This window comes from Rhinatrema bivittatum, chromosome 3, assembly GCF_901001135.1.
Source record: "Rhinatrema bivittatum chromosome 3, aRhiBiv1.1, whole genome shotgun sequence".
NCBI classification, from domain to species: domain Eukaryota; kingdom Metazoa; phylum Chordata; class Amphibia; order Gymnophiona; family Rhinatrematidae; genus Rhinatrema; species Rhinatrema bivittatum.
The window spans coordinates 425706747-425732269 of NC_042617.1; the positions used below are offsets into that span (position 1 = coordinate 425706747).

Consider the following 25523-nt stretch of genomic DNA (forward strand, 5'->3'; position numbering starts at 1 on the left):
CTGGGTCAGACCAAGGGTCCATCAAGCCCAGCATCCTGTTTCCAACAGTGGCCAATCCAGGCCATAAAGCTGGTAAGAAAAGTGAAAATGTGGAAAACTAGGAGGAGGCAAGAAATAGGGGGAGATGAAGGGCTAAGTGATGATATGAGAAACAGATATAGGAAAATGATTAGTGGGAAAGAGATTGTTGGAGAAATATAAGGGAAGAAGAAAGGCAATGGGAATGAGATACAGAGGCAGAGGGTCATCTCTGTCGCTGGTTCTCTTTAATCTTTATATGCGTCCCCTCTGCCACTTGCTTCAAGATCTTGGGATTGTTTTTATGAGTTATGCTGATGATTTTCTACTTGTGTTCCCAGTTGGGGAGGTGATAAATGAAGGTCCAGAGTGTTTTAGAAAAAGAGAAGGAGTGGATATACTCAAACCATTTATTGTTGAATGTGGCAAAGATGGCAATTCTTCATATTTTTAGGGGTCCTACAAAGAGCATTCCAGCACATTTGTATTTTGATGATTTCAATCCTGTCCTTAATTAAGAATCTTGGGGTAGTAGTGGCTTCGGCCTTTTCTTTCAGGGAACAGCTGTGTGCTGTTGTACAAGCTGGATGCTTTAAACTTTGTAAATTGTGACACTTGAAATATATCTTAGGTAAGGAAGATTTCAGGGTGGTGATTCAGGCATTTATCTTTTACACTCTGGACTATTGCAATGCCCTATATATAGGTTTACCTAAATGTTAGATGAGAGCATTGCAGTTGGTGCCGAATGTGGCCACTCATTTGTTGACAGGGACCCCTTTGAGGGATCACATTACCCCGGTACTGAGGTCCCTGCATTGGTTCCCGAGCAATCAAAGAATTAAATTTAAAATTGCATCCTTGGTGTACAGTGCAATTCATGAGGCGGGGCTGGACTACTTAATGGCACAACCATCATGGTGCTGGCGATCTGGATGTTGCGTTCGGAGGGCGCTTCCTGGAGGTAAAAAGTTAGATTGCAGGAGACCAGGAATAGATCTTTCTTTTGGGTTTCCCCTTCTTTTGCAATAGGCTCCCTAGGGAAATTCTTCAATTACAGGACTATAGGACCTTTCGTAAGCAGGTGAAGTCACATTTGTTCCGTGGGGCTTTTGAGTGAGTGTTGGGGGGGAGGGGTTAATTGTTTTATGCTGTATGAACTTGGTTTTATAATGTGTATGTTTATATTGTGAACCACCCAGAACAGATGTCTGATGATTGGGCAAGTTTGTAATTTTATTGAATTTAACTCTTTTATGTTTCTATACATATTGCTATTAATATATATATTCTTTTAGGACGTAAATTGGTTATTCTAAGCTTTTTTGTTTGACTCCACTGTGGAACTTCCATTTTGGTTATGTGAAACAGATAAAAAATTTGTAAATTTAATTAAAGGTGAAATGGAAAGAAGAATCAGATAAAGAAATCAGAAGATACACAAGGTAAAAACAGAAGAGAGATTGAGAATAATGGTCCTGATTTTAAAAAGCATTTACGTGTGTAAAACTGAGTTTTCCTCAGGTAAATGCGCTTTGCCCCAGTAAGTGAGCTTTTGAAAATTGCTACAATATATGATATTGAATTGTCCATAGGATTTGCTTGCATTTATGCATTTTACATGCATAAATGGCTTTTGAAATTTGCTACAATAGTAGTTACATTTAAACATGTAAATCCTTTTGAAAATTCTCCTGTCTATGAACAGATTATAAAAATATTTGCAGTACATGAACTTTTGAGTTCATATAGAGACCTATATGATCTCAAAAGCTCATGCACTGCAACATTTTATTTGGTTGGTCTAATAAAAGGTATCGCAACATGCAATGATTAATGTTAGAAGTAGACATAACAAATATCCATTAACCGAATAGTAAATTATGAGGGCAATTAATAATAACACACACAGGGCTGAAGTCTGATTGTAGAAGGTACATACAGACTTTAATCTAAATTTTCAGTGAACTAAAATGTATAAGTCTGCTTAAAGATTTAGCATGTATGTGTATACCCCTGCATGGTATATGCACATGCATTTACACCTGCTAAAGAGCAGGGGTATTTTATATGTGTACGTGTAAATTTACGTGCATACTTACAAAAATTGAAAGAAAAATATCTTTGGTTTACTTCTGTTTTGTTTTGAAATAAAAAAGAAAAAGCCCTCTGGGGAAGACTGGAAACTTCCCAGAGAACTGCCACGGCCTCTCTGGGGCTGACATGAAGCCCCCAAACCTGGGCCAACTCGAGGCCCACCCATGGGGCCCAAAACTCAAAAGGTACTAGGGCCGGGAACCACCCCAGCCCCCACTTACCTCATCCACATGGGTCCAGAGGGCCAGGAGGGATGTCCACTGACTTCTATGAACCCCAAGATCGGCACCATAGCAATGTCTCCAACTGACACCAGCAGGTCCGGCACCAGCCAGCCCGTTTCCATAGGGTGGTATCAAAAAGGCGCCTTCTCAGGGCCATTCAAGAAATATATATTTGACCATACAACAAAATGGTATCAGTTGGCCCTGAGAAGGCACCATTTTGACATCACACTATGGTGCCAGTCTCAAGACTAACCAGTGCTGCAGCCCTTACTTTGCAGTATGAGTAAAATGACACATGAAATCCTATCTATGCCTACTTTTATATGCACAAACCCCCAGACAATTTGCAAATGCTAATTTAGATGCAGAAAACCAGATTTTATGCACATAAATGCTTCTGAAAATTCAGCAGAAAGTTGAATACATAGTGCCTGTATGTGCATGGCTTTGGGAAGCAGTGTGATGGTAACTCAAGGAAAAAACTGTTTCCATACTTCCTATTTTCCATGTCAAGCACTGAATTTAAGCTGAAGGGAAAAGATGCACTTTTTCAATGCTCTGCAAGCAAACTGACTTCTAGGCTTTTTGTACTTTTTTTTTACTCTAATGTTGCCCAGCCTCTGAATCTGGCCCTAAACCTTTAATCAATTTAATACCCAGTCACAAAATCATTATTTTTCACTACAGCAAACTGTCAAAACTCTTACCTATAATCTTCTAAGAACTATACATTGTTTGTTTATTTGATTTAGAAGTGGGAAATCTTTATCAGTTCCACTTTATTTCATATTCCATGGTAAACAAGGAAATGATGGTGCACAGGCAAACATAGCAGAAGCTGCATGAAGAATAATCTTTTCCTATTACAGCTGTCTACAGTCTTCCAGTGCTTTTATATCTGTGAGTAGTATAATTGGGGTTTTTTTGGCAAAACAAAAGAGGCAATTAAAAATAAAAACAGAATAAAAGAATTGGATTTAACATATGCTGGTGGTGTTCTGAGCCTATGATGTCTTCAGCTGAATAGAGTTGGCCAATAAAAGATGTTAAGGTTTTAATAAGTTCCTTCGATTCACTTTATCCGATACAGCGGATAGATTGATAAACTGCTATGAACTGAAATATTATTTGGAATATAAAGGGCCGGATTTTAAAAGCCCTACGCGTGCTGGGCCTATTTTAAAAAGGCCCGGCGATGCGCGTAAAGCCCCGGGACGCGTGTAAGTCCCAGGGCTTTACTAAAGGGGCGGAGTGGAGGCAGGGCAGGGGCGAGGGTGGGGTGGGGGCAGAGCTAGAAGCCTCCGATACAGCGGCTATTGCCGCTGTGTTGGAGGATGGCGTGCCGGCAGGCTGCCAGCAGGAGCAAAAGGTAAGACAAAGGTCAGGGGGGGGGTTAGAGTAGGGCTAGGGAGGAAAGGTTAGGAGAAGGGATGGGAAGGTCAGTCTAGGGGGAGGGAACGGGGGAAGGCAGTGCAGCTCGGCACACACATGTTATAAAATCGGGCATACATGTGTGCACGCCGGGTAGCACAAGCACCCTTTTAAAATCTACCCCAAAGAGTAAATGTATACCATGAGATGTAATGGTTCCACAAAGCAGACCAAAAGACGGTATGTTGAAGCCAGAAGGCAAACAGAAGCAAGACAGACCAGTCGCCTTAGCTTGAAGATATTTATTGGCACATATATTTAAACAGAGCCCAACTCTGGCCAAGTTTCACACAGCGGTTGCGTCAGGGGCTTTTTTTTTTTTTTAAAGCTATGGTGGAGATACTTTCTGTTGTGCAAAATGCAACGATAAAACAATGAAATGATTAGGGATATACATTCGTCCTTGTTCGGGGAGCCTGAAACCCGAGGGAATTTTTCCCGATTTTTGGGAAACATTTGTTTTGGGGTTTAGTGCGCACTAAAATGAAATTCAGGTCTTCCCAAATTTTAAAGGCCCGAACCACGGGAAATACAAAATTTCCCTTGGCGGGCCAAAAACGAAGCCCGAACCGATAGCGCATCCCTAAAAATGATAAAATAATTCAGTTTTCATCTGACAGCATTTGAATGACAGAGTTGAAAAAAGCACGATATTTGGACTTGAATCTTACCGGAAACCTATCTAGTGATAAAAAAGATAAGAAATTGCAACTAGCAAAATTGATTCACACCGATTTTAAAAAAAAAAAAAAAAGCCCTGACACAGCCGCTGTGCGAAACTCAGCCAGAGTTGGGCTCTGTCTGGCTTCCATTTGCCATGAGATGTATGTACATGCTACTGAAAACACTTGTTAAATAAATCCTATGAGTTGAAATTTAAAAGCCTAATATGTGCATTAATTAGGGGATGTGCGAAGAAGTTGGGCTCATGCACGCTGAGCAGATTTTAAAAGTCCATAGCAAGCACAGGGCATGGGCATTTTGGGACATGAACTAGAAATGCGCACATAAATACTGATGCAACCCTGCGCTCGTCAAGGCCTCCTGCCACGTAATTTTTTTTCTGCTATGGATGCCATGTAAGTTAAAATTTAAAGAAACTAGACTGATCTGCCGGGTTTTAACAGTTGGGGCTAACTCGGGGGAGTGAAGGCTAATGAGCCAGGGGAGGTTTGGAGGACCTCTCTCTTATCTGGGTGAACAGCTATACATTATTTTATGGCTGTGAAGCATGGCAGCACATGGATTAGCACTTTTACACATAGCCCATTGCTACATAAAGGATAAAGGGGCAAGGAGGAGTGGCGAGGGATGGTGGGAGGGGCCACAGGGCTCATGTTTCTTTTTCATTTTCACCAACTGGTGCACACTGTTTGCCAATAGCACGCACTATTTACCAAAATATAAAACAAAACAAATAATTTTCAGGTTTTTAGGACCCACTAGAGATTCATTTACATTTGAAATGAACCAAATCAAAAAAGGCCATTTTTTGGTTCAGTCTGCACATTTCTTTAAAATGCATACACATCCCTAGCAGGAGTGATCATCTCAGAGGGCCATTTTAACAGATAGAAAAGCTGAAGAGGACATGCAGCCTTGGGTAGACAAGGCTGCCTCCTGAGTATCCTTCCTAGTTCCTGTATGATGTGTTTTTTGAAGGACTGGTAGCTCAATTGCTATAGCATTGAATCTGTTAATGCGGTTTACTAACATAGCCCCTATAAGTTCTATGCAGAACTTATAGGGGCCGCATTAACAGTCACACAAGCATTAAAGCACATTATATGCCCGTGATATCAATCACAAGTGATAAATGCACACTAACAGTCCTGTTAACATGCGTAAACAATTTTGCTTAGTGTTCATGCAAAATGTATGCTAATGTGATAATGAGATGTAAAGGCTTGCAAATTAATTTATTGCCCATTAATGCAATGAAGAATTGCATGTGCTAAAATGTACAAAATGTAACATACATCATAAGGTAATAACTTAGCTATACTTTAGCATACTTTTTATATGTGTACTTTACTATCTGCAATAATATGTGCCTCAATTGAATCTCGTTCTCATCAGCTATTAATATATGCTTTAAACACTGTGTTCCTTAATGCAGTTTAGTACATTGGACCCATATAATGCAACATAACGGCACAATCATGCCATTCAATTGGAATTTGTTGGCTGGATCTTAATTAATATTGTGCTTTATACACTGTGTAGTATACATTGTTTGAAAAGCAGTTGTCATCAGTGAATTTTTGGATTAAAGTACATTTTCTTGTCTAAATTAATATCAAAATTTTGTGCAAGTACTCGTGCATCATAATGTCTCTCCTCTCTGAGCTCTTCCTCTCTCTATCTCTCATTCTCTCCCTCTATCTGTGCTCTGCTCACACCTCCCTCAACATCTTCTAGGCTAACAGCCCTATTTCCTCCATCAGTAACTCCCAATGCATCCTGTTAGCTGAACCCTGGAAATAGGGTGCACACTAAAATGATAATTAATACTTGGTCTAACACAAGTGTTAAATTGTATACCTTAGTGATTACATGCCAAATAGCTCATGAAAGAGAACATACCATGATATTCCCTAAAGGGCAGATTTTAAATGCCCGGCGCATGTAAATCCCGGCCTTTACGCGTGTGGCCGGGCCTTACACGCGCCGGCTGAATCTTCCAAGAGGCCCGGCCACACGCGTAAAGGCTGGGATGTGCTCAAATGCCGGGCCTCTTGAAAGGGGCAGGCTGGAGGGCATGTTTTGGGCGGGGGACAGCGCCATTGTTCGCTGTCCCGGCACATGCAAGTTACTTAAGGTCGAGCCCTGAAGTAACTTGGAAAATCAAAGGTAAAAAATTGTTTTTAGAGGGTGGGGAGGAAGGGAAGGGGAAGGTTGGTTAGGGTACATGGTAGGTAAGTTCCCTCCCAGTCCGTTCCTAAATTGGAGCGGACTGGGAGAGAACTGGGGAAGGCCCCGATGCGTCGCCACGCAAATGTCTATAGAAATGACCTCCCCCCTTGCGCGCGCTGCCGACAATTTTCTAACATGCGCACACTAGTGGGTACATGTTTTAAAATCGAGCGTCCATGTGTGTGAGCCGGGTAGCGCGCACACATAGACACGCGCGCGTATTTTTTAAAAAATATCCCCCTAAATGTCTGCTAAATTTTAATTTGCATGTGACATTCATGCATTTACATTACACTATTTTTGGGCATATTATATAGCCTCAGAATGCTTGCTTAATCTTTAGTATACAGGCCCCATAGACCCACAATGGGAGAAAATTCCATAGGGCCTTATTCAAAAATGAGGTAATTTTAAAAGGAATTACACACACAACTAATATCCTATCATAGCAGTTTTAAAAAGCCATTTAAGCATGTAAAGTATACTTACATATGTATAACCCATTAACAATTCAATGGCACATATAGTAGCAATTTTCAAAAGCCCAATTACACAGGTAAAATGCATTTACATGTGTAAAACTCAATTTTAAGTGTGTAAATGCTATTTATAATCAGGCCCAAAAATATTTTCCTCATTCTATGCCTATGGAAAAAATCTTTCTTGACTAAGTCCCATAAGATAGAATAGGATGGTGATTTATAAATGGACCTTTAATGGATTGTTTCTAGTTAAGTTGTAGAACAGTTCTGTTTCTAATGCTATATGTTATTTTGATTTAACTCTTCTAAAAGCAATCCTTACCTCCCACAAATAAGTATGCGCTATATTGATTTACATCTCCTTTTGTTATTATTCTCAAGGTGTATAATCCTTCATCATCCTTATTTAGATGTGTGAACATTAGAACAGCACGACCTCTGTGAAAGAGTAGCTGGGTCCATTTGGATTCTTTGATCAGCACATCTACAAAATAATTGAGATTAATTGACTATCAGTAATTTTAGTATTTATTAACAATTTATTGTCCACATTCTTCACACATAAATGTTTGAGATGGATTAGTAATTTAAAAACATAATAAAAATATTTATAAAATACAAGACAATAATATAAAAAATGTCAAGACATACTAAGTAAATTCTGTTCAATAATTATTGCCTGATCAGAGGTCAAACATCAACATTATTCCAAAAACTGTACCTATGCTTCAGCATCAAAAATCTCTTTTGCTTTTATTTTCATATCACGATTGAGTGATCTGTTGCTGTTATTTCCAGATTGTATGCAAGCTTTTTTGAAAATGGAATGACTCTCAGTTGTCTGAATCTGAGCCGATAAGGCTCTCTCCCTAGTCAACTCTAAGACAATAACTCTTAAACAGGCACACGGATGCACATTTGTGCTGTTTGTCGACCCACACCCAGGGACATGGCCATTTTATAACATTTTATAAAATTGTCGGAACGCGTGCACATGTGCACATAATTTTAAATGGACGTGCGCCTATGAACGCAAATGCAGCTTCTACCTCGGAAGTGGGGGGATTTTAATAGACGTGTGCTGATACCATTAACAGTTTTCCCAGTTCATTCTCAGTTCACCCAGGTAAGGGATAGGACTTCCAAAATCCCCTAGTTTAATAGCCTCCCTTATCCCCTGTTAGCCCCAACCTTAGAACCATGCCAATCTATCTTTTCATCTTTATTTTATTACTTGCACGCCCTCTGTAGCAGAAATAAATTTACGTGGCAGGGGACCCCAGCGCGCATCTGTTCAAATAAAGATTTACACGCAAAGTTAAAGTTGAAATCCAGAATCACCCATGCCGAGCTCAGAACATGGGCTAGGATTTTCTTCTGTTTGTTTTCTCTTTTCCTAAGTGGCCCCCTATAGGGTGGCTGTGGGCTAGTTGTAGCACTTGTTGGCACCAGAAGTTGTTCAAATGTATTCCCCTATAGATTACCCTTGGCTACTTGGTACATTAATTCCCATCACATTATGAAGAAGGGTGGATATGGGTTATGGACTTCCAACCCAGAGACTGGCCTCCTATTTACCATCGGTATGTGTTCCCAGGAAAACTTAAGTGACTCATATTTCCTATGAGCACTCCTGAACTTACCAGGGTTGTCTTCCTTATCCCATTCTTGGGGACCAACTAAGGGATCCTGGAGGATCCTGGAGAATCTTTCCCAAGCACCCTATCTATGGCAGCTTCTAAGTGTCAGGAATAAATGAGCTTCTCCTGGTGACATTGCCATAGTGGTTTGGGTATCTTAGGTTTCTTGACGTATAAGCCCAGGTATTCTCAGGGAGCAACATTTCATTGTTGGTCTGAGCTGGCTGGACTAGTTGTAAGTCAACACCAAATGGTCTCAAAGTCCAGATCACATCCTGGGACAACAGGGTATGGGAACTATGGAAGTATGCCTACTTCTATGTTGGCTTGTTCAGCCGGGGTCTTCAGCAAGACCTATTTAAGCTAACAGCATTGCTGTCAGAGTAACACTTTGAGCTCTGGAATAGGGGGAAGGGAATTTGCTGGTTAGTTTCTTTTTATAATAACTTTAAAAAGAAACAGATTGTTAAAGTACATACTTGTAACTTACTTCTAAGCATTTTGTGTGCCATTTTATATTATGGGTTTAAGCATTTTGTGTTGCGCTGGAGGTGGACCCTTGGCCTGGTGCAGGATTGGTACAGCCCTCCGGTCGGACCCAGAGAGCACCTGTCACCAGGTGGCAGAGCACAGGAGGAGACAGTGGCTAGCTGGAGCTTCGCCAATAGGTTGAGCCCTTGGTCACCCGGGCCGCCTGGTCTTAGGTGGGCCTCGCAGGGTCTCCAAGAGAGAAAGTTCAGAGGAGTGCCCACCATGAACAAGGGTGTGTGGTCAATGTCCAAACAGGGATGGTCGGAGGTCGCAGGAGGCCAGAAGAGAGTGTCCAAGTGGATAGCGAGGATCAAGGCCAGAGTATCAGTCCAGAATGGTCAGCCAAAGCAGGGTTCAGTCACTGTAGTCAATCTGGGCATAGTCAGGTCAGGCAGAGGTCAAGTTCCAGGCAGCGATCAAGAGTGGTCAGAGAACAGGCAAAGGTCAGTGTCGTGAGATCAGTCCAAAGGGTACTACCAGGGATGGAGAGAAGAAGGAACAGGAGACGCTGGAACAGGAGACACAGGAGATGCTGGAACAGGAGACACTGGAACAAGAGATGCTTGGAAGGCAAACTAAGGAACACCGGAGTGTATGACCCGATTGCCAAGGCAGCGTTCAGGGGAACGGGCGTTGCCTTTTATACCTGGGTTGTGAGATGTCATCAGGGAGCACTGGGTTCAGGTTTCCCGCATATGACTCTTTAAATAGGGCAATGTCGGCCACGCGCGTGCCTAGGGGTGGGGCCGAGGAGCAGGGGATGCCGTGAATTAGCTGCGGCTGAGGACAGCCCAGAACTTGTGGACGGGAGAGAGAGGTGAGCAGGCCCAGCCGCGTAGTGGATGCGTCCAGGAAGCACAATAGTACCCGCCTTCTAGGCCTCCCCCTTACCAGCCTGAGCTTGTCAGGATGGGTCCTGTGGAACTCTGTGAGGAGGTCTTTGTCATATATGTGGTGGGAGGGCTCCCAGGAGTTCTCTTCAGGACCAAAACCCTCCCATGATAGAAGGTACTCCCAATGTCCTCTTCTCGCCGGATGTCAAGAATCTCCTTTACCTGGAGGATGTCCTCAGGTTCTGCAGTGAGCTGGGAAGGAGCAGGAGGCCTTCGAGAAGGCCAGGTCAAGACCAATGGTTTCAATAAAGAAACATGGAAGGTATTGTGGATACCCATGGAGCTGGGAAGCTGGAGCTGATATGTCACTCCTCCTATATGTCTGATGATTAGAAATGGTCCAATGACCCTAGGAGCCAAACGTTGTGAAGGCAGATGTAACTTAATGTGTTTTGTGCTGAGCCAAACTTTCTGACCTGGCCGGAACAGAGTTGCAGTGCAACGATGAGCATCAGTGAAGCGTTTGGCTTTCTCAGCAGCCTGACCCAGTCTCTTTTTGACCTGATTCCAGAGATGGCGAATTGTCTGCGCCATAGACTGGGCTGCAGACGAGGGTACGGAGAGTGGCACTGGTAGAGGCAGGCGTGGCTGGCGACTGAACACAACAGAGAAGGGAGAGACGTCGGTGGCAGAGGCGACATGGGTATTGTGGGATAACTTAGCCCATGGTAAGAGGTCAGCCCAGTTATCCTGCTGATCATTGACATAGGCTCTTAGGAATGTCTTCAGAGAGCAGTTTGTCCTCTCGGCCTGGCCGTTCACCTGAGGGTGGTAGGCCAAAGTCAGGTTCAGGGTGATATCAAACTTTTTACACAGAGACTTCCAGTACTTGGCAGCGAATTATGGCCCACAATCGGAAATGATCTTTGGGTAATCCATGTAAACGGAATACATTATTCAGGAAGAATTTAGCCACTTCGGGAGCCGAAGGGAGGCTCTGTAGTGGAACGAAGTAGGCCATCTTTGAAAAGCGGTCGATAATAACCCAGATGACCATGTTGCCCTTTGATGGGGGCAGATCGATGATGACGTCAGTAGAGATGCTTGACCAAAGTTCGGTGGGAGCCAGAAGAGGTTGGAGGAGTCCCCAAGGCCGACCCATCGAGGGTTTTTGCTGTGCACAGATAGGGCATGAGTCCACATAACTGCGGGAGTCCTTAACCATGTTAGGCCACCAGTAGTGTCTTCTTAACATCTCAAGGGTCCGAGCCCGGCCGGGATGGCCAGACAACTTCAAGTCATGGGCCCAGCAGAGGACGCATTCTCGGAGATGGCATGGGACCACCGTCTTCCCAGCTGGCACCATGTTGGTAACTGCGAGGGTTATGCAGGCTGGGTCAATGATGTGCCTAGGAATTTCAGGCTCGAGAGAGCATCCGCTCGGGTGTTCTTGGATGCAGGACAGTAGCGGAGTTCAAAGTTAAAACACTCAAAAATTAAGGCCCAGCAGGCCTGTCTGGGGTTTAATAAATGGGCTTCCTTTAAGGGTTCAAGGTTCTTGTGGTCTGTAAAGATCGTGATTTTGTGCTGTGCTCCTTCTAACCAGGGGCACCATTCTTGAAGGACCAGTTTCACAGTTAAGAGCTCACGGTCCCCAATTGTTTAGTTTTGCTCTGCAGGAGAAAACTTATGAGAGTAGAAGGAGCAGGGTACTAAGACCCCCCTTGGAGCAATACTGGCTCAGGACTGCCCCTGCTCCAATGGTGGAGGCTTCAACCTCGACGACGAAGGGGCGGTTAGGATCTGGGTGACGTAGACAAGGTGCAGTGCAGAAGGTCTCTTTCAAGGTGTGGAAAGCAGATTGAGCCTTGGGACTCCAGGCTTGAAGGTTACTATCCTTCCTAGTCATGGCCGTGAGTGGAGCAGCTAGCATGGAGTAGTTAGTGATGAAATTCCTGTAATAGTTTGTAAATCCAAGGAACCTTTGTAAGGTGCGGAGGCCTACTGGCTGGGCCAATCTCAAATTCCTTGGAGTTTCTCAGGGTCCATGGTGAAACCACAATTGGAGATAATGTAGTCCAGAAATGGGAGACGAGTCTGTTTGAAGATACACTTCTCTAATTTTGTCTCTGAGACATTGGAGAACTGTTTGAACATGTGAACAGTGGGACTTCAGGTCTTTGGAAAAGGTCAGTATATCGTCTAGATGTACCATGACAAATGAGTATAGTAGGTCCTGGAAAATCTCATTCATCAAAAGCTGAAAGTCCGCAGGGGCATTACAAAGCCGGAACGGCATTACTACATACTCGTAGTGGCTATCCCTAGTATTGAAAGCAGTCTTCCAGATATCCTGTGGCTGGATCCTTACGAGATTGTTTGCCCCTTGGAGATCTAGCTTTGTAAAGATCTGGGCTCCTTAGAAGCGATCAAAGAGTTCGCTAATGAGTGGAAAAGGGTAGCGATCCTTTGGAGTCACGGCGTTTAGCCCATGGTAGTCAATGCAAGGATGTAAACTGCCATCTTTCTTCTTCACGAAGAAGAATCCGGCTCCTGCCGGGGAATCAGAGGGTCTTATGAATCCTTTATTCAGATTCTCTTTAATGTATTCAGACATTGCTTTGGTCTCCGGTAGCAAGAGAGGGTAGGTTCTGCCCTTGGGTGGCGTGGTACTTGGTAGGAGCTCAATGGGACAATTAAATTCTTGGAGTGGAGGCAGGATGTCAGCATTTTGTTTGGAGAACACATCTTTGAAATCAGCATACGGAGCAGGTAACCCGGTAAGGGTTATAGAGTTCAAAACGGTGACTGCTGGAGACACTTGTCGCAGACAGCGGTTCTGGCACTGAGGGCCCCATTGAATTAACTGCAAGGATTGCCAGTTGAAGTGGGGTCCGTGTACCTGGAGCCAAGGAAGTCAGAGGATTACCGGATGCGTAGAACGCTTCAAGACATACGGCAAGATCTCTTCTTCATGGAGGGTTCCCACGGAGAGGCGGAAGGCTAAGGTGTGATGAGTAATGTGTCCAGGAAGGTGCTCTCCCTTGATAGATGTAATGTGGAGAGGTACTTCCAGAGGCTGGAGCGGGATCTGGAGTAGTGTGACGATATCGTCCAAGATGAAGTTGCCACTCGCCCCAGTGTCCACAAGGACGATCCTTTGCCCCAGTGTCCACAAGGGCAAAGGATCATGATTCCATGAAGAGGGACACAGGGAGTAATAATTGGGGGCCAGTAACAGTAGCGCCCAAGTTCGGGACCCCCGCCAGGCTCAGGCTCTGCAGTTTCCCGGTCGTACTGGGCAGGATTGCTGGAGATGTCCAAAACCCCCACAATATAGGCAAAGACCTTCCTTCTTACATCTAAGGCACTCTTCAGGAGACAGGCGCCCGTGATTAATCTGCATTGGCTTCTCTAGAGATGAAGGAGGTGCCGGTAAGGCCTTCAACTGGAGGCTCGTGGCATGAGCTGCGCAGAAGGCAGAAGGCCGGGAGACCTTTACCTCCTGGTGTCATTGACATAGGCGATGATCAATTTTGCCAACCAGGGAAATCATGTCAACCAGAGATGTGGGAATCTCACAAGCAGCCAGCTCGTCCTTGAGGGCAGGAGACAAGCCATCCAGATAGATTGCCCATGGACAGTTCTCTTGCCACCCCAGTTCTGTGGCCAATGTCCTGATGTCTACAGTGAATTCGGTGAGCGAATGCGAGCCTTGATGGAGGTGGAGGAGCTGGTGACCCACAACTACCTGTCGGCCGGGGTCCTTGAAGGTCCACTTGAACATGGAGATGAAGTGGGAGAGGTGAAAGATGATGTCATCAGAACACTCCCAAAGTGGGGAAGCCCATGCCAGGGCTTTCCCCTCACGGCGTGAGAGGATGAAGGTGATCTTGGTGGTTTTACTTGGAAATAATGCAGACAGTAGTGTGAATTGCATAAAACATTGGTTGAGGAAGCCTCGGCAGAGGCGCGGATCCCCATTAAAACGGGGTGGAGCTGGAAGGGCCAAAGATGCCCATGGAGGCGGGTTTTGAGCCCAACCCCTTGAGTTGGCCGTAACAGAATCCTCAAGTTGAGACTGTAGTCTCTCCACAGATGAAGTCAATGCTTCCAAGGCTTGTTGTTCTTCTCAGACATGAGCGGCTAGGCCAGGGCTGGCCTGCAAGGCGGGAGACTCCACCAAGCCCATGGCCTTGGCCTAGTGCAGGATTGGTATGGCCTTCCAGTCGGACTTGGAGAGCGCCTGCCACCAGAAAGTGGAGCACAGGAGGAGACAGATGCTAGCTGGAGCTTCGCCAATAGCAACCCGGGGTTCTCTCTGGTTGAGCCCTTGGTTACCCAGGCCGCCTGGTCTTAGGTGGGCCTCGCAGGGTCTCCTAGAGAAAAATTTCAGAGGAGTGCCCACCACGAACAAGGGTGCATGGTCAATGTCCAAACAGGGATGGTCGGAGGTCTCAGGAGGCTAGAAGAGAGTGTCCGAGTGGATAGCGAGGATCAAGGCCAGAGTATCAGTCAAGAATGATCAGCTGAAGCAGGGGTCAGTACCTGTAGTCAATCCAGGTGAAGTCAGGGCAGGCAGAGGTCAAGTTCTAGGCAGTGATCAAGAGTGGTCAGAGAACAGGCAGAGGTCAGGTCAGGCAGCAATCAGGAGTAGTCAGAGAACAGGCAAAGGTCAGTACCGTGAGATCAGTCTGAAGGGTACTACCAGGGATGGAGAGACGCTGGAATAGGAGACACTGGAACAAGAGACACTGGAACAAGAGATGCTTGGAAGGCAAACTAAGGAACACCGGAGTGTACAACCCGATTGCCAAGGCACCATGCAGGGGAACAGGCCTTGCCTTTTATTCCTGGGTTGCATGATGTCATCAGGGAACGTTGGGTTCGGGTTTCCCGCACATGGCCCTTTAAATAGGGTGATGTCAGCTGTGCACGGGGCGAGGCAGGGAGCAGGGGCGGGGCCGAGGAGCGGGGTGGGGCCGAGGAGCAGGAAGATGCTGAGCCCCTACGGGAGCTCTGCTATGAGACCAGCATCGGAGACGGTGAGTGGGGGAGCCGGGGATGCCACGAACTAGCTGCGGCTGTGGCTGAGGACAGCCCAGGCTTGTGGACGGGAGAGAGAGAGGTGAGCAGGCACAGCCGCAGAGCGGACACAGCCGGGAAGCGCAACATTTTTCACTTTGTTCCAACTCTTTTTTGGGGAATATTTACAATCATACTTTCTTAGCTGCGTTGCAATATGGGTGACCTAAAAATCATGTGTGTCTGAATGCATGTGGTATCATTTCCTCTATTAAATGCAAGAGAATGCTCCATTTAAAAAAAAATGGAACTCAGATTGCTTTCATTCAGAAATCCCACCTTATGGATCAAAAACATGGGAAACTTAAATCAGACTGGGTCAGACAGGTCCACATTCCTCTTACAACTCAAAAAGTTGCGGGGACTTTACCTATCTTGGTCAGGGGAAAAAGTGAAGGATCCTGAGGGGCAATGGACTGTCTTAATATGCAACATTTTTTCAATGTTTTGTTTTAGTGAATGTTTATGAACCAAATACAGATCAGGTTTCTTTTTATGCTCAATTAGTAAGTTGCTTGGATCAGTTTGTGGACCTACCCTTATTTTGGGAGGGGACTGGAATTTGTGGCTAGGTTAAAGGGGAACTCACATTCTTATGATTCTAATAAAAGCCTATTCACAGTTTCTTAACCCAGTTTAATCTGCAGGAAGTTTGGAAAGTACACAACCACTCAGGCAGAGGCTATACCTCTTATTCGCAAGGTTTCATTCCTATAGTCGGATTGATTATTTATATTTTCTTTGCCGTGGCTCTTCATTAGATAACTTCTCGTCCTGCAACATCTTGGCTAGTATTATAATCAGACCATCAGGCAACCTATTTCTGTCATTTGTGCCCAAGTTCTTACCTCCACCCCCAAAGCTTCTTGGAGGCTTATTTATTTATTTTATTTATTTAGCGTTTTTTATATACCGAGGTATAGCAGAGTTGCCTTCACTCCGGTTTACATTATAACAACCTGTTACATTGAAATTTTGAAAAAATTACATTAAACAGACTGAGAACTGACATATAAAATTAGTCCAAACAAAACAAGATATACCAAAAGTTAGGTTTACTGAAAAAACAGGGTTCATAGATAAAAGGAGATATCTGTAGTTAGGAAGCAGGATAAATTGTCCAATCAGAAGACTGATAGTTATGAGATCAATAGTCCGAGCTGTCAGTATGAGATTGGCTTAGTAGCCAGGATTTTAGGTCTTTTTTAAAAGATTTAGGGTTTTCTTGACCAGCGAGGTACTGAGGTAGTGAGTTCCATAACTTTGGGCCGATGATGGAAATGGCTCTATTTCTGGTGGAAGAGAGTTTGGCGTGAGGAAGAGATGGAATCACAAGTTGTAGTTTACTAGTTGTTCTTGTAGTGCGTAGGGAGTGGTGGATATGTATGACGTCATCAAGAGCAGTGTAGTCTGCTTTGTAAATTGCTTTCTGCAGTATTGAGAGGACTTTGAATTTGATTCTTTTCTCAATTGTGAGCCATTGTAGTTGGTTGAGAACAGGAGTGATGTGTTCAGATTTTCTTTTCCCCATCAAGACTCTGGCAGCGGCATTCTGAAGAATGTCTCACTTAATGTCTTAATGCTTAATTAATTAATTAATTAATTAATTAATGCTTAATGTCTCACTTGTCAATCGTAAAGATCTCCAGGACCTCATAGAAAGTGTAATGGCAGATTTCCTACATCATCATCATCCTTTCCATGAATATTCTCCCTTATTGCTATGGGAATCTTTCAAAGCTGTAGTCTGAGGCCAGAATATTGCTTTTACTAGTCATAGCAATAAGATTATTTCAAAGGTAGTGGGCAAGATTTATTGATTTCCCCTGAACTCGCTCTATCAGGTGTTTGGGATTCTTCCAGAATGCCTTTCTCAGCTAAGTCTAAATTGTTAGTAAATCAGATGCTATTAGCAGCCCAATTCACAATTGCTAAATTTTAGAAGCAAATGCCAACACTGAAAGAGTGGTGCTTACAATTTTTTGATGTGATGCAAATTGAAAAACTGTTGCACTCTCTCAAAGGCACATAAACTTTATGATACAAGTTAGGGAAGATTCTGGGCTTATTGGTCTCAGAATTGTAATAGAATGTACTGTGGACATCATGAAGGCTGTATATATATATATATATATATATATATATATATATATATATATATATACTGCCAATACTGTTATCGTTATTTGATATTTTCTAGCATCTGTCTATTTGTGTAAGTGCCTGTTTTGGATATTTGTAAGGATTTGTAATGCCTGAGTTAATATATTCAAACATAGCCGGTTAAGTTTGAAACTTATCTGGGTTGGTATGCACAGATCACCTTATTCAAGTGTATTCAGCAGGAAGTTATCTAGCTAAATTTAGCCAATGTTATCTGGTCTCTGCTTTTCTAAGAACTGGCCTCTAGATGTCATCATTGTGCAATGGCTGAGAATCACTTCAATGGACTATAAGCTTTTTAAACAAATACATTTGCTTTCATTGCTACAGTATAATGTGCCCATATAAATAGTCATGCCCATGCCCTGCTACTCAACTAGTAGTGTAGATATAAATATTGCATTTATATAAACAGACCACAAGCAACCGAGCTGCGGCCAGCATTCAGTCAAATCCTTAGACGGAGTTCATAAATTCCGGAATTTATGAACTCCGTCTAAGGTAAAACCGATGCGTGCTTAATTCAATTGTATTTATTCTGTACCGGTACCATGTTTTCTAATACAGTCCTTTATAATTACTTTTAGAATTCCTGTAACAAAAATCTTGGACATCCCTCCCGACGCAGCCGTTGGCGAAACACGGGTCCGTGTCGGGGGACCCCGTGTGCATGAAAGATTGTGTTCAATATATACAATGGAGTTGCCATCCTTTGAATAAAAGAAATTTTGGATTTACACACTCATTTAAAATTTGGGACTGTATCACTTTATTCCAGCATTAGTTTTGGTTTCTATTTATATAAACAGACCATGATTTAAAGGCAATTTCCGCTACTAGTACTGAGGAATTTTATAAGCATTTCTGCCTTTCCAGCAGCTAGGAAAGATACTTACTATCTCTGTACCATTCAGCTTGAGGATGGAGTCTTCTCAGCTCTGGAGTGATTAGCAGAGTACATGTCAGGCTAAGTGTTTCACACTCAGTAGCAAAGGTAACACCAAACTTCTCCAAAAACTGGATGTCTATGTGGGTGAAGGAAATCGCTGGGAGCAGGGGCACTATGTACACACAAAACATTTTTGTCAGAATGTTAAACAACGCAGAGTCTGAAAACAAGAGCATGGCAAAGCAGAAACATTACAACTGAAGGAGAGTGCTTCAGCAGTATGAACTGACCTAAGAGGTACTTCAATTTCTGCAATGAAGATTGGTGTATTGAATTCATCATGTCACCCATCTATGTTTCTCAAATAAAATGACTTAGGTATGCAACTGGAATAATCATAATTACAACTTTTTCAACAAAATACAATTCTGTATTGTGTCTTCCATGCAAATATATCCAAATATATTTTACAGTCGCTGTGGGAAAAAGAGCAAAGAATACAAGAAATGGCAGGGAGAAGATGAACAGAATGAGAGGATGTAAAGTGTACCACAGCCTCAGTATCTGAGTATGCAAATACTTTAGTTAGGGTAATGGAGAAGAAATACAGACCACTAATTAGAATCCTAAATCCACTGATACATCCTTTAAACACTCTAATTCAGGGCTTCCCAAACTGTGGGACAGCACCCCAAATAGGGGTCACAAAACCTTCAGCTGGGGTCACAAGAGCCTCAAACAGCAACACTCCAGGTGCCAGCAGCATTAATAGTGGAAGTCAGTGTGAGGCCTTTGAACCAGCAAGTGCTCACAGGCACTACCCTTCCATTAGTTTTTGTGGCTAAGTTTGAATGGGCCATGGAGGGGGTGGGGAACTTTCACTGCTCCTCTCTCATCATCTACCATTGAACTTATCCAAGAGAAAAATATTACTCCTCTTATCAGGTTGTCCTCTCTTCCCATCAGTTATCATCCACATTTGGCCCTGGAGGGCCCGATGGAAAATGTGCTGACCCTTGCCAGGGTGATGTTTGGAAGGGAGGCTATTTGAAGGGAAGGATCAGATGCAAGAGGGATTTGAAGGTTGGATCAAATGGAGAGTGAGAGAGGGAAAATGACAAAAGATTGACTGGGAGATGTAACAGAAGAGCTGAAGAGTTGAGGGGGGAGGAGGTGAGGCTGTGAAGGGAGAAGGAAGGGATGGGAGATGAAGGAGGAGGGGTGACAGAGGACCAATTGGGAGTTATTATTGGAAGGGCTTGGGGTGAGAGGATCAGCTGGGGTGATATGAAAATGTCTGGAGGGCTGAGAAAGAGGATGGGTTAGAGAAGTGAGGAGCTGGGAGATGTAAAAGGAGACCAGCTGGAGAAGTGGAGGTTGAGAAGTGGTCTGCTGAAGTGGGGGAGGAGGTTAAGAGAAGAAGATCTTTGGAGGTTGTAGAGACTGGGAGAAAGGAGTGACTGCAGAGTGTGGAGGTTGGGATAGAGGATCATCTAGAATGTGGGGAGGGTATGAGTGAAGTGATTTTTGGAGGTGGATTGTATTCCTGATTGTTTTGGCTGTCCTCTGCGGGTCATGTGATTTTTTTTTCAAGTGCTAAAATGGGGTCACATTGGCCAAAGGTTCAGGAAGCCCTGCTGTAATCTGCCAACAAAGAATGTACAAAATGCAACAGTTGTGTGAATATTTTTCAGAAAAACCTGAAAAATTGGTATAGTTGAGGCACTAGTTGCCAAAGACTTTGTGAGAATTTTTTTTTTCCAAAGGAAAAATGGAAAGAAAATTCTTATTAACATTTTGCCAGTTAAAAAAAAGAGGGAGAGGTTTGTAAATACATTGAAAAGGGGTTGAGCTTTACCGTTATTCATCTTTCCTCAAAAACCTGATGTTGAATACACTTGCACAAATGGAGACTTTTTACAAATTTAGGTGCAAAGCTGAAAAAACTCTTAACTTTTCCAGTTTTGCTTTATCTACAAATAATTTCAAACATCCTATTAGCAACTGCTAGCAGTCACTCATCAACCTTGCATCCTCTTCTTCTAATGCATTTTTTTTCACATTATCATATGATTCTTTTCAAGCATGCTCTGCAGATGACTGAATTCACTATCTACCCTTCTATAACATATTTATCACTATCTGAATCCCTGTTTTGATTGACATCTCTTTACCCTGTTTAGTGTGTGTACATTGACTCTATTGTTTATTTAATTCAAAAAATATAGCTCCCTATGTAAAATGTCAACAAGCATCTCTAGCCCATACCTTTTAGGTTATGTACTGTTTGTACATGTACAGGAATATAATGGGTTTATAAAATCAACTTGGATCAACAGTGAATCCTATAAACTCTCAGTGGGGTCCAGGATCAGAGCTGAGAGAGTAGACAAGGTCATATGGTGCATGCTTTATCCCGTGATCCCAGGGAAAATATTAATAATTCTTTATTAAGTAGTTATTTGTTTTCTTTGGATGGGCCATAAAGTGAAATGTTAGCACTTCGCTACAGCGGGTGCATTTTCAACTAAGATAGCTGTAGTGGTTAATGCTATAAAGGATCAAAACAAGGGTCAAACAAACTTTTAATTGTATACAAATATCAAAATATATCTAACTGATTATAAAAGAACAAGGCCACAAATATTGCATTAAAAATCCACAAGGCCATGTTTTGGCATGTCACCTGCATCAGAGGTATATTCGCATATACATTTTTAAAAACAGAAAGGCAAGAAGCAGACAAACAAAACAAAAAAATATACAAAGAATTATGGTCTCTTATTGCTTAATTTTTACCCTTTTTTCAGTCTTTTGTTGCATCCCTGACCACAGCTATTTTTGTCTGCTTTTAGTTATGGGTGGTATACCTCATTTTGAGTTTTTACCTGGATATTTCAACTAAGATAAATGTTGACATTTATCCACATATTCCATTTCTCAATTATTTTTGCCTGGGTCACCTAATTTCAGGATGTTGAGCTTAAAGTAGCTATAAATGTTTAGCGTAATAAGGAGATCCCAACTTTCTATCAAACTTTGGCCACATAAGTGGTTTTAAGTACTGTATTTTCCTGTGTGTATGTCACACTATTGTATAAGTCGCACCCCTGTATAGACAGCCATTTTTACGAAAAGGTTTGTACATAAGTCGCATATTTATATAAGATGTACCGATTCATACAGAGATGATGCGGTTATGTTATGTCCTATGCTATGCCTGAATATCACTACTTAATCAGATTCAGAAAGTCTTAATCTACCATGTCACTCAGAAAGAGACCGTAACTGCACAGGATAAGTATGCTAATCATGGTTATGGCAAGGTGTACTGGCAAGTGTAGAAAAAAGTCTGCTTAATGGTGTTTGAGAGGCAGCATGGAGGGTTGCGGTCATAGGTGTCACAGATGCTCTTATGGTAAAGAAACACTGGAGGCCGCGTGAATGAGAGAAGGAGAGAGAGATATTTAGAAAAAAAAAAGCATATAAGTTACACTGTTGTATAAGGTGCATTGATGAAAATTTGAAAAAAAATATACACCAGTAAATATGGAATGTTTAAATAAGGACAAGTGCTTTGGACTTCCTGCCCTTTGATTTAGCATAGCAGGAAGATGCTCAGTGGGTCTCTTCTGTCCAACTCCAAATGCTGGTGATGTCAACTTTGCATAATCAGGAAAGAGATAATGAGAATCAAATGTACTAGAAATGAAGATGATAACGAAATATATGGTTTGAGAATGTGGCTGATCTAAGAAAAAGTGTAATGGCATTTATTCAATTTTAATATTAATTGACAAAAAAACAGAGTAGCAATAAGCAAAATGCAAAATAATTTAATCCTCAATACAAACAAAATGCTGTCATGCGGCTTGCAAAGTTTGAAATATCATCTTATGACAACACTAAATAGGCACCTTATTCTTGTGTTCTTAAGGTGCCTTTTGTATAATTATTGGTCTGCATATCTTATAAGTTTATATATTTTTTCAATTGTTGCATTTCTTTCAAAGTTTCAGGCTGATAATACAAATTTATTCGGTTTTGCAATGATATACAATGCATCTGAGTCACTTTTTAACAAAGGATATGACTTTATGGTGGAACTCAATGGAAGTCAATGACTTTCTGATAGACGTTTCTCTAAGATCTTAGTGTGAATTCAATCAATACCACATCCACTAAAATCTTGCCTGACTTTCTGATAAGTCTGCAGTTGTTACTTACAGCTAACGGGGAGCAAAACAGAATGTTCTTCATCCTCTCTGAATCCTGCATGAAAATTAGAAAAATAATTTTTGGTCATTCATCTTCATCCCCCAGTGTTCTGAGAATATCGTATTTGGATTAAAGTATCATATATGCTCAGAAATGTAAAGCTATTATAAAGATTAATATATTTGAAATGAAAAATAAAAGGCATAGTGCAATATTATGATAGACTGTATGTTTTCATGAACATCACAAGAAAATAAGATCATCCCATTCTACTCCAAAAGTAAATGAAGTTGTGCTGTTTGGCATTGTAACCTGGTCCTGAATCATAGTAAGACATAGAGGGCCCAATATTCAGCGCTGGCCGGTTAAGTAACTTAGCCAGATATGACTAATCTGGCTAAGTTATGATGTATATTCAGTGGCACTGGAAAGTCACTGAATATACATGTACATGTGTGCACTTAGCCAGATAAGTCTACCTGGCTAAGTGCACACATCTAAACTTAGAGGTAAACTTCTGTGGCTAACTCTGAATATTGGTATACGTTATACAGCTAACTCGCTCTGTCCCCAATCCACCCAGTATATGCCTACATTTTCTGCATGTAACTATTCACTGTATAAGGGACTTATATGGCTAATCTGTGGCCGCTGATTGTAGGAGCACATTCAGGAGCTACTATTTGGCCTGGAGTCCAGGTCTTAAAACTGTAGCCTAGGCCCAGAGCCCAGGCCTCTCAGCTGCTTCATCATCATCATCATCATCTTTTCTGACACCGTCCACTGGAGTTGCACCAGAGTAAATTTACTCCAGCACATTCACCCCAATGAATGGAGCCATTTTGATGTACGCAATGTGTACTGCATTGCCATACATCAAAATGGCACCTTTCCCTAGAGTGAATGTGCTGGAGTTTATTAACTTCAGTGCAACTCAAGTTGATGGCATCAGAAAAGAAGAAAACGATGATGAGGGAGAAGGTGCAAGGCCTGGGCTCCAGTCTGGGCCTAGACTAAGGCCCCAGCTTTGGAACCTGGCCTCCAGGCCAAGCCCCGGCATCAGGTCTGGATCCAGGCCGAGGCCCTGGCTTTGGAACCCGGCCTCCAGGCCAGGCCCCATGTTGGGTCTGGGTACAGGCCGATGCCCTGGCATCAGTACCTGGCCTCCAGGCCTGGGACCAGGATCTAGCCTAGGCTGAGGCCCAGGCCTCCAGGTCAGGCTGTGGTATCGGATCTCTTCTTGGACGAGGTCCGGCCTTGCCATCGGATAAACAAGTATGAGATAAGACCTTTTAGGGTCTCCGCTGAAGCCCTGGCATAGGCTGGGCCTAGGTGAAGCCCCTGGCATTCCACTATGATCTAGGCCTTGACCTATGCCCTATGCGAGACCCTCGCTTTGGGCCTAGGCTTAGGCCGAGGAATGGTATCATGCTAGGGTATAGACCAGTGATGGCGAACTCCAGTCCACGAGTGCCACAAACAGGCCAGGTTTTCAGGATATCCACAGTGAATATGTATGATATAGATTTGCATACAATGGCAGCAGTGCATGCAAATTTTTCTCATGCATATTCATTGTAGATATCCTGAAAACCTGGCCTGTATGTGGCACTCATGACTGGAGTTTGCCATTACTGGTATAGACCATGACCCCTGCTTTTGGCTTCGGCCTATGCCTTAAGCAAGTCTTTTCAAATGAATGCAATGAATAAGGTTTGTTTCATTCGGGGGCCCCCAATTTGTTTCAGGGCCCCTGAATGAAATAAATTTCCCTTATTTGGCATGTTTTTGAAATACATTTGAAGCAAATGCACATCCCTAATGCTAGACTCACTGCTCTTGGGATGGCCCCACGAGAGATTTTACTCACCCAGACGCCACCAATCCATAGCAGCTGCTCCTCTGTTCCTTGCATATGCACGTGCGCAACACTGCCAGTCTTGAAGGGGCCATGGCAGTAAAAGCTTGAGTCTTCAGATGATGACCCTGCTGGCTGGCCTATAAAAGGGTTCTTCTGACTTCAGCCTTACCTCAGCAAGGCTTCTGGCTCCTGTTCCTTCCTGATTCCAGCCTTGCTTAAGCCATTGTCAGATCCTGTCTTCAGCTCCAGCCCAGTTCCTGCATTCATTTCCTGCCTGGCTTCTGTCTTTGGCTCTAGCCCAGTTCCTGCCTTCAGTTCTTGCCTGGCTCCTGCCTTCGTCTCCAGCCCGGTTCCAGCTTGCCTGGCTCCTGCCTTCAGTTTCTGCCTTGTTCATATCTTTAGCTCCAATCTGACTCCTGCCTTCAGTTCCAGCCTGGTTCCCATCTTCAGTGTCTGCCTGGTTCCATCTTCAGCTGTAGCAGCTCCAATTATCTGCCTTCAGCTACACTGCCACCTTCTGCTTTGCTTCAGCTTTCAGAGTCACTGCAGTCTTCAGCCTTGTACAGTGTAAGCCATAAGCCTTGTCTCAAGTCGTCAGCCTTGCCTTAGGCCAACCATCTTGGGTCAAGCCATCAGCCTTGAGTCAAGTCGTCAGCCTTGCCTATGCCTTGTCTTCAGCCTCAGCCTAGCCTTGTCATTGAATTGACTCTTGAACTCTGAACTAGCTGGGCTAATGCTCAGACTCATTCACCTGCTGTCGGCATAAATCTTAGAGCCCTGCCCGTGAGGGTGAGCCAATTACGCCAAGGCAAAAGGGCTTACACACATGCTGTTCCTTACAGTTTATGGAGGCTATGAGCTCAGTGAATGCATCTCAGCAACAAGCCATTGCTGCCTTGATCACCCAAATGCAGGGGCAAAAATCAGAACTGATTGGTCTCCTGCACCAGTTCATGCAACAGGCGCAGCAACAACTTGATCGAGTTAAAGATTCACTAGAGACTTTATCATAAGTCCAACGCCCAGCTTCTGTTTCAGTTCCAGCTCCAGCAAATCCTGCATCGGCAGCATTCCAGATTGGGGAACCTATGATTCAGCTTCTTCCACCTCCGAGGTATGGTGGTGATCCGAA

The 25523-nt window shown here is 43.3% G+C and overlaps 1 protein-coding gene across 2 annotated transcripts in view; it reads right to left on the minus strand.

Moving 5' to 3' along the window:
* MYOM2 (myomesin 2) overlaps nt 1-25523 on the minus strand; it is a 261629-nt gene that overhangs the window by 152847 nt on the left and 83259 nt on the right. For both annotated transcript variants that reach the window (XM_029595753.1, XM_029595751.1), the window contains 3 exons: nt 22540-22584; nt 18320-18484; nt 7494-7655 (listed from right to left, as the gene is read on the minus strand). In XM_029595753.1, the coding sequence (XP_029451613.1) occupies nt 7494-7655; nt 18320-18484; nt 22540-22584 (372 nt within the window). The remainder of the gene's footprint in view (nt 1-7493; nt 7656-18319; nt 18485-22539; nt 22585-25523) is intronic.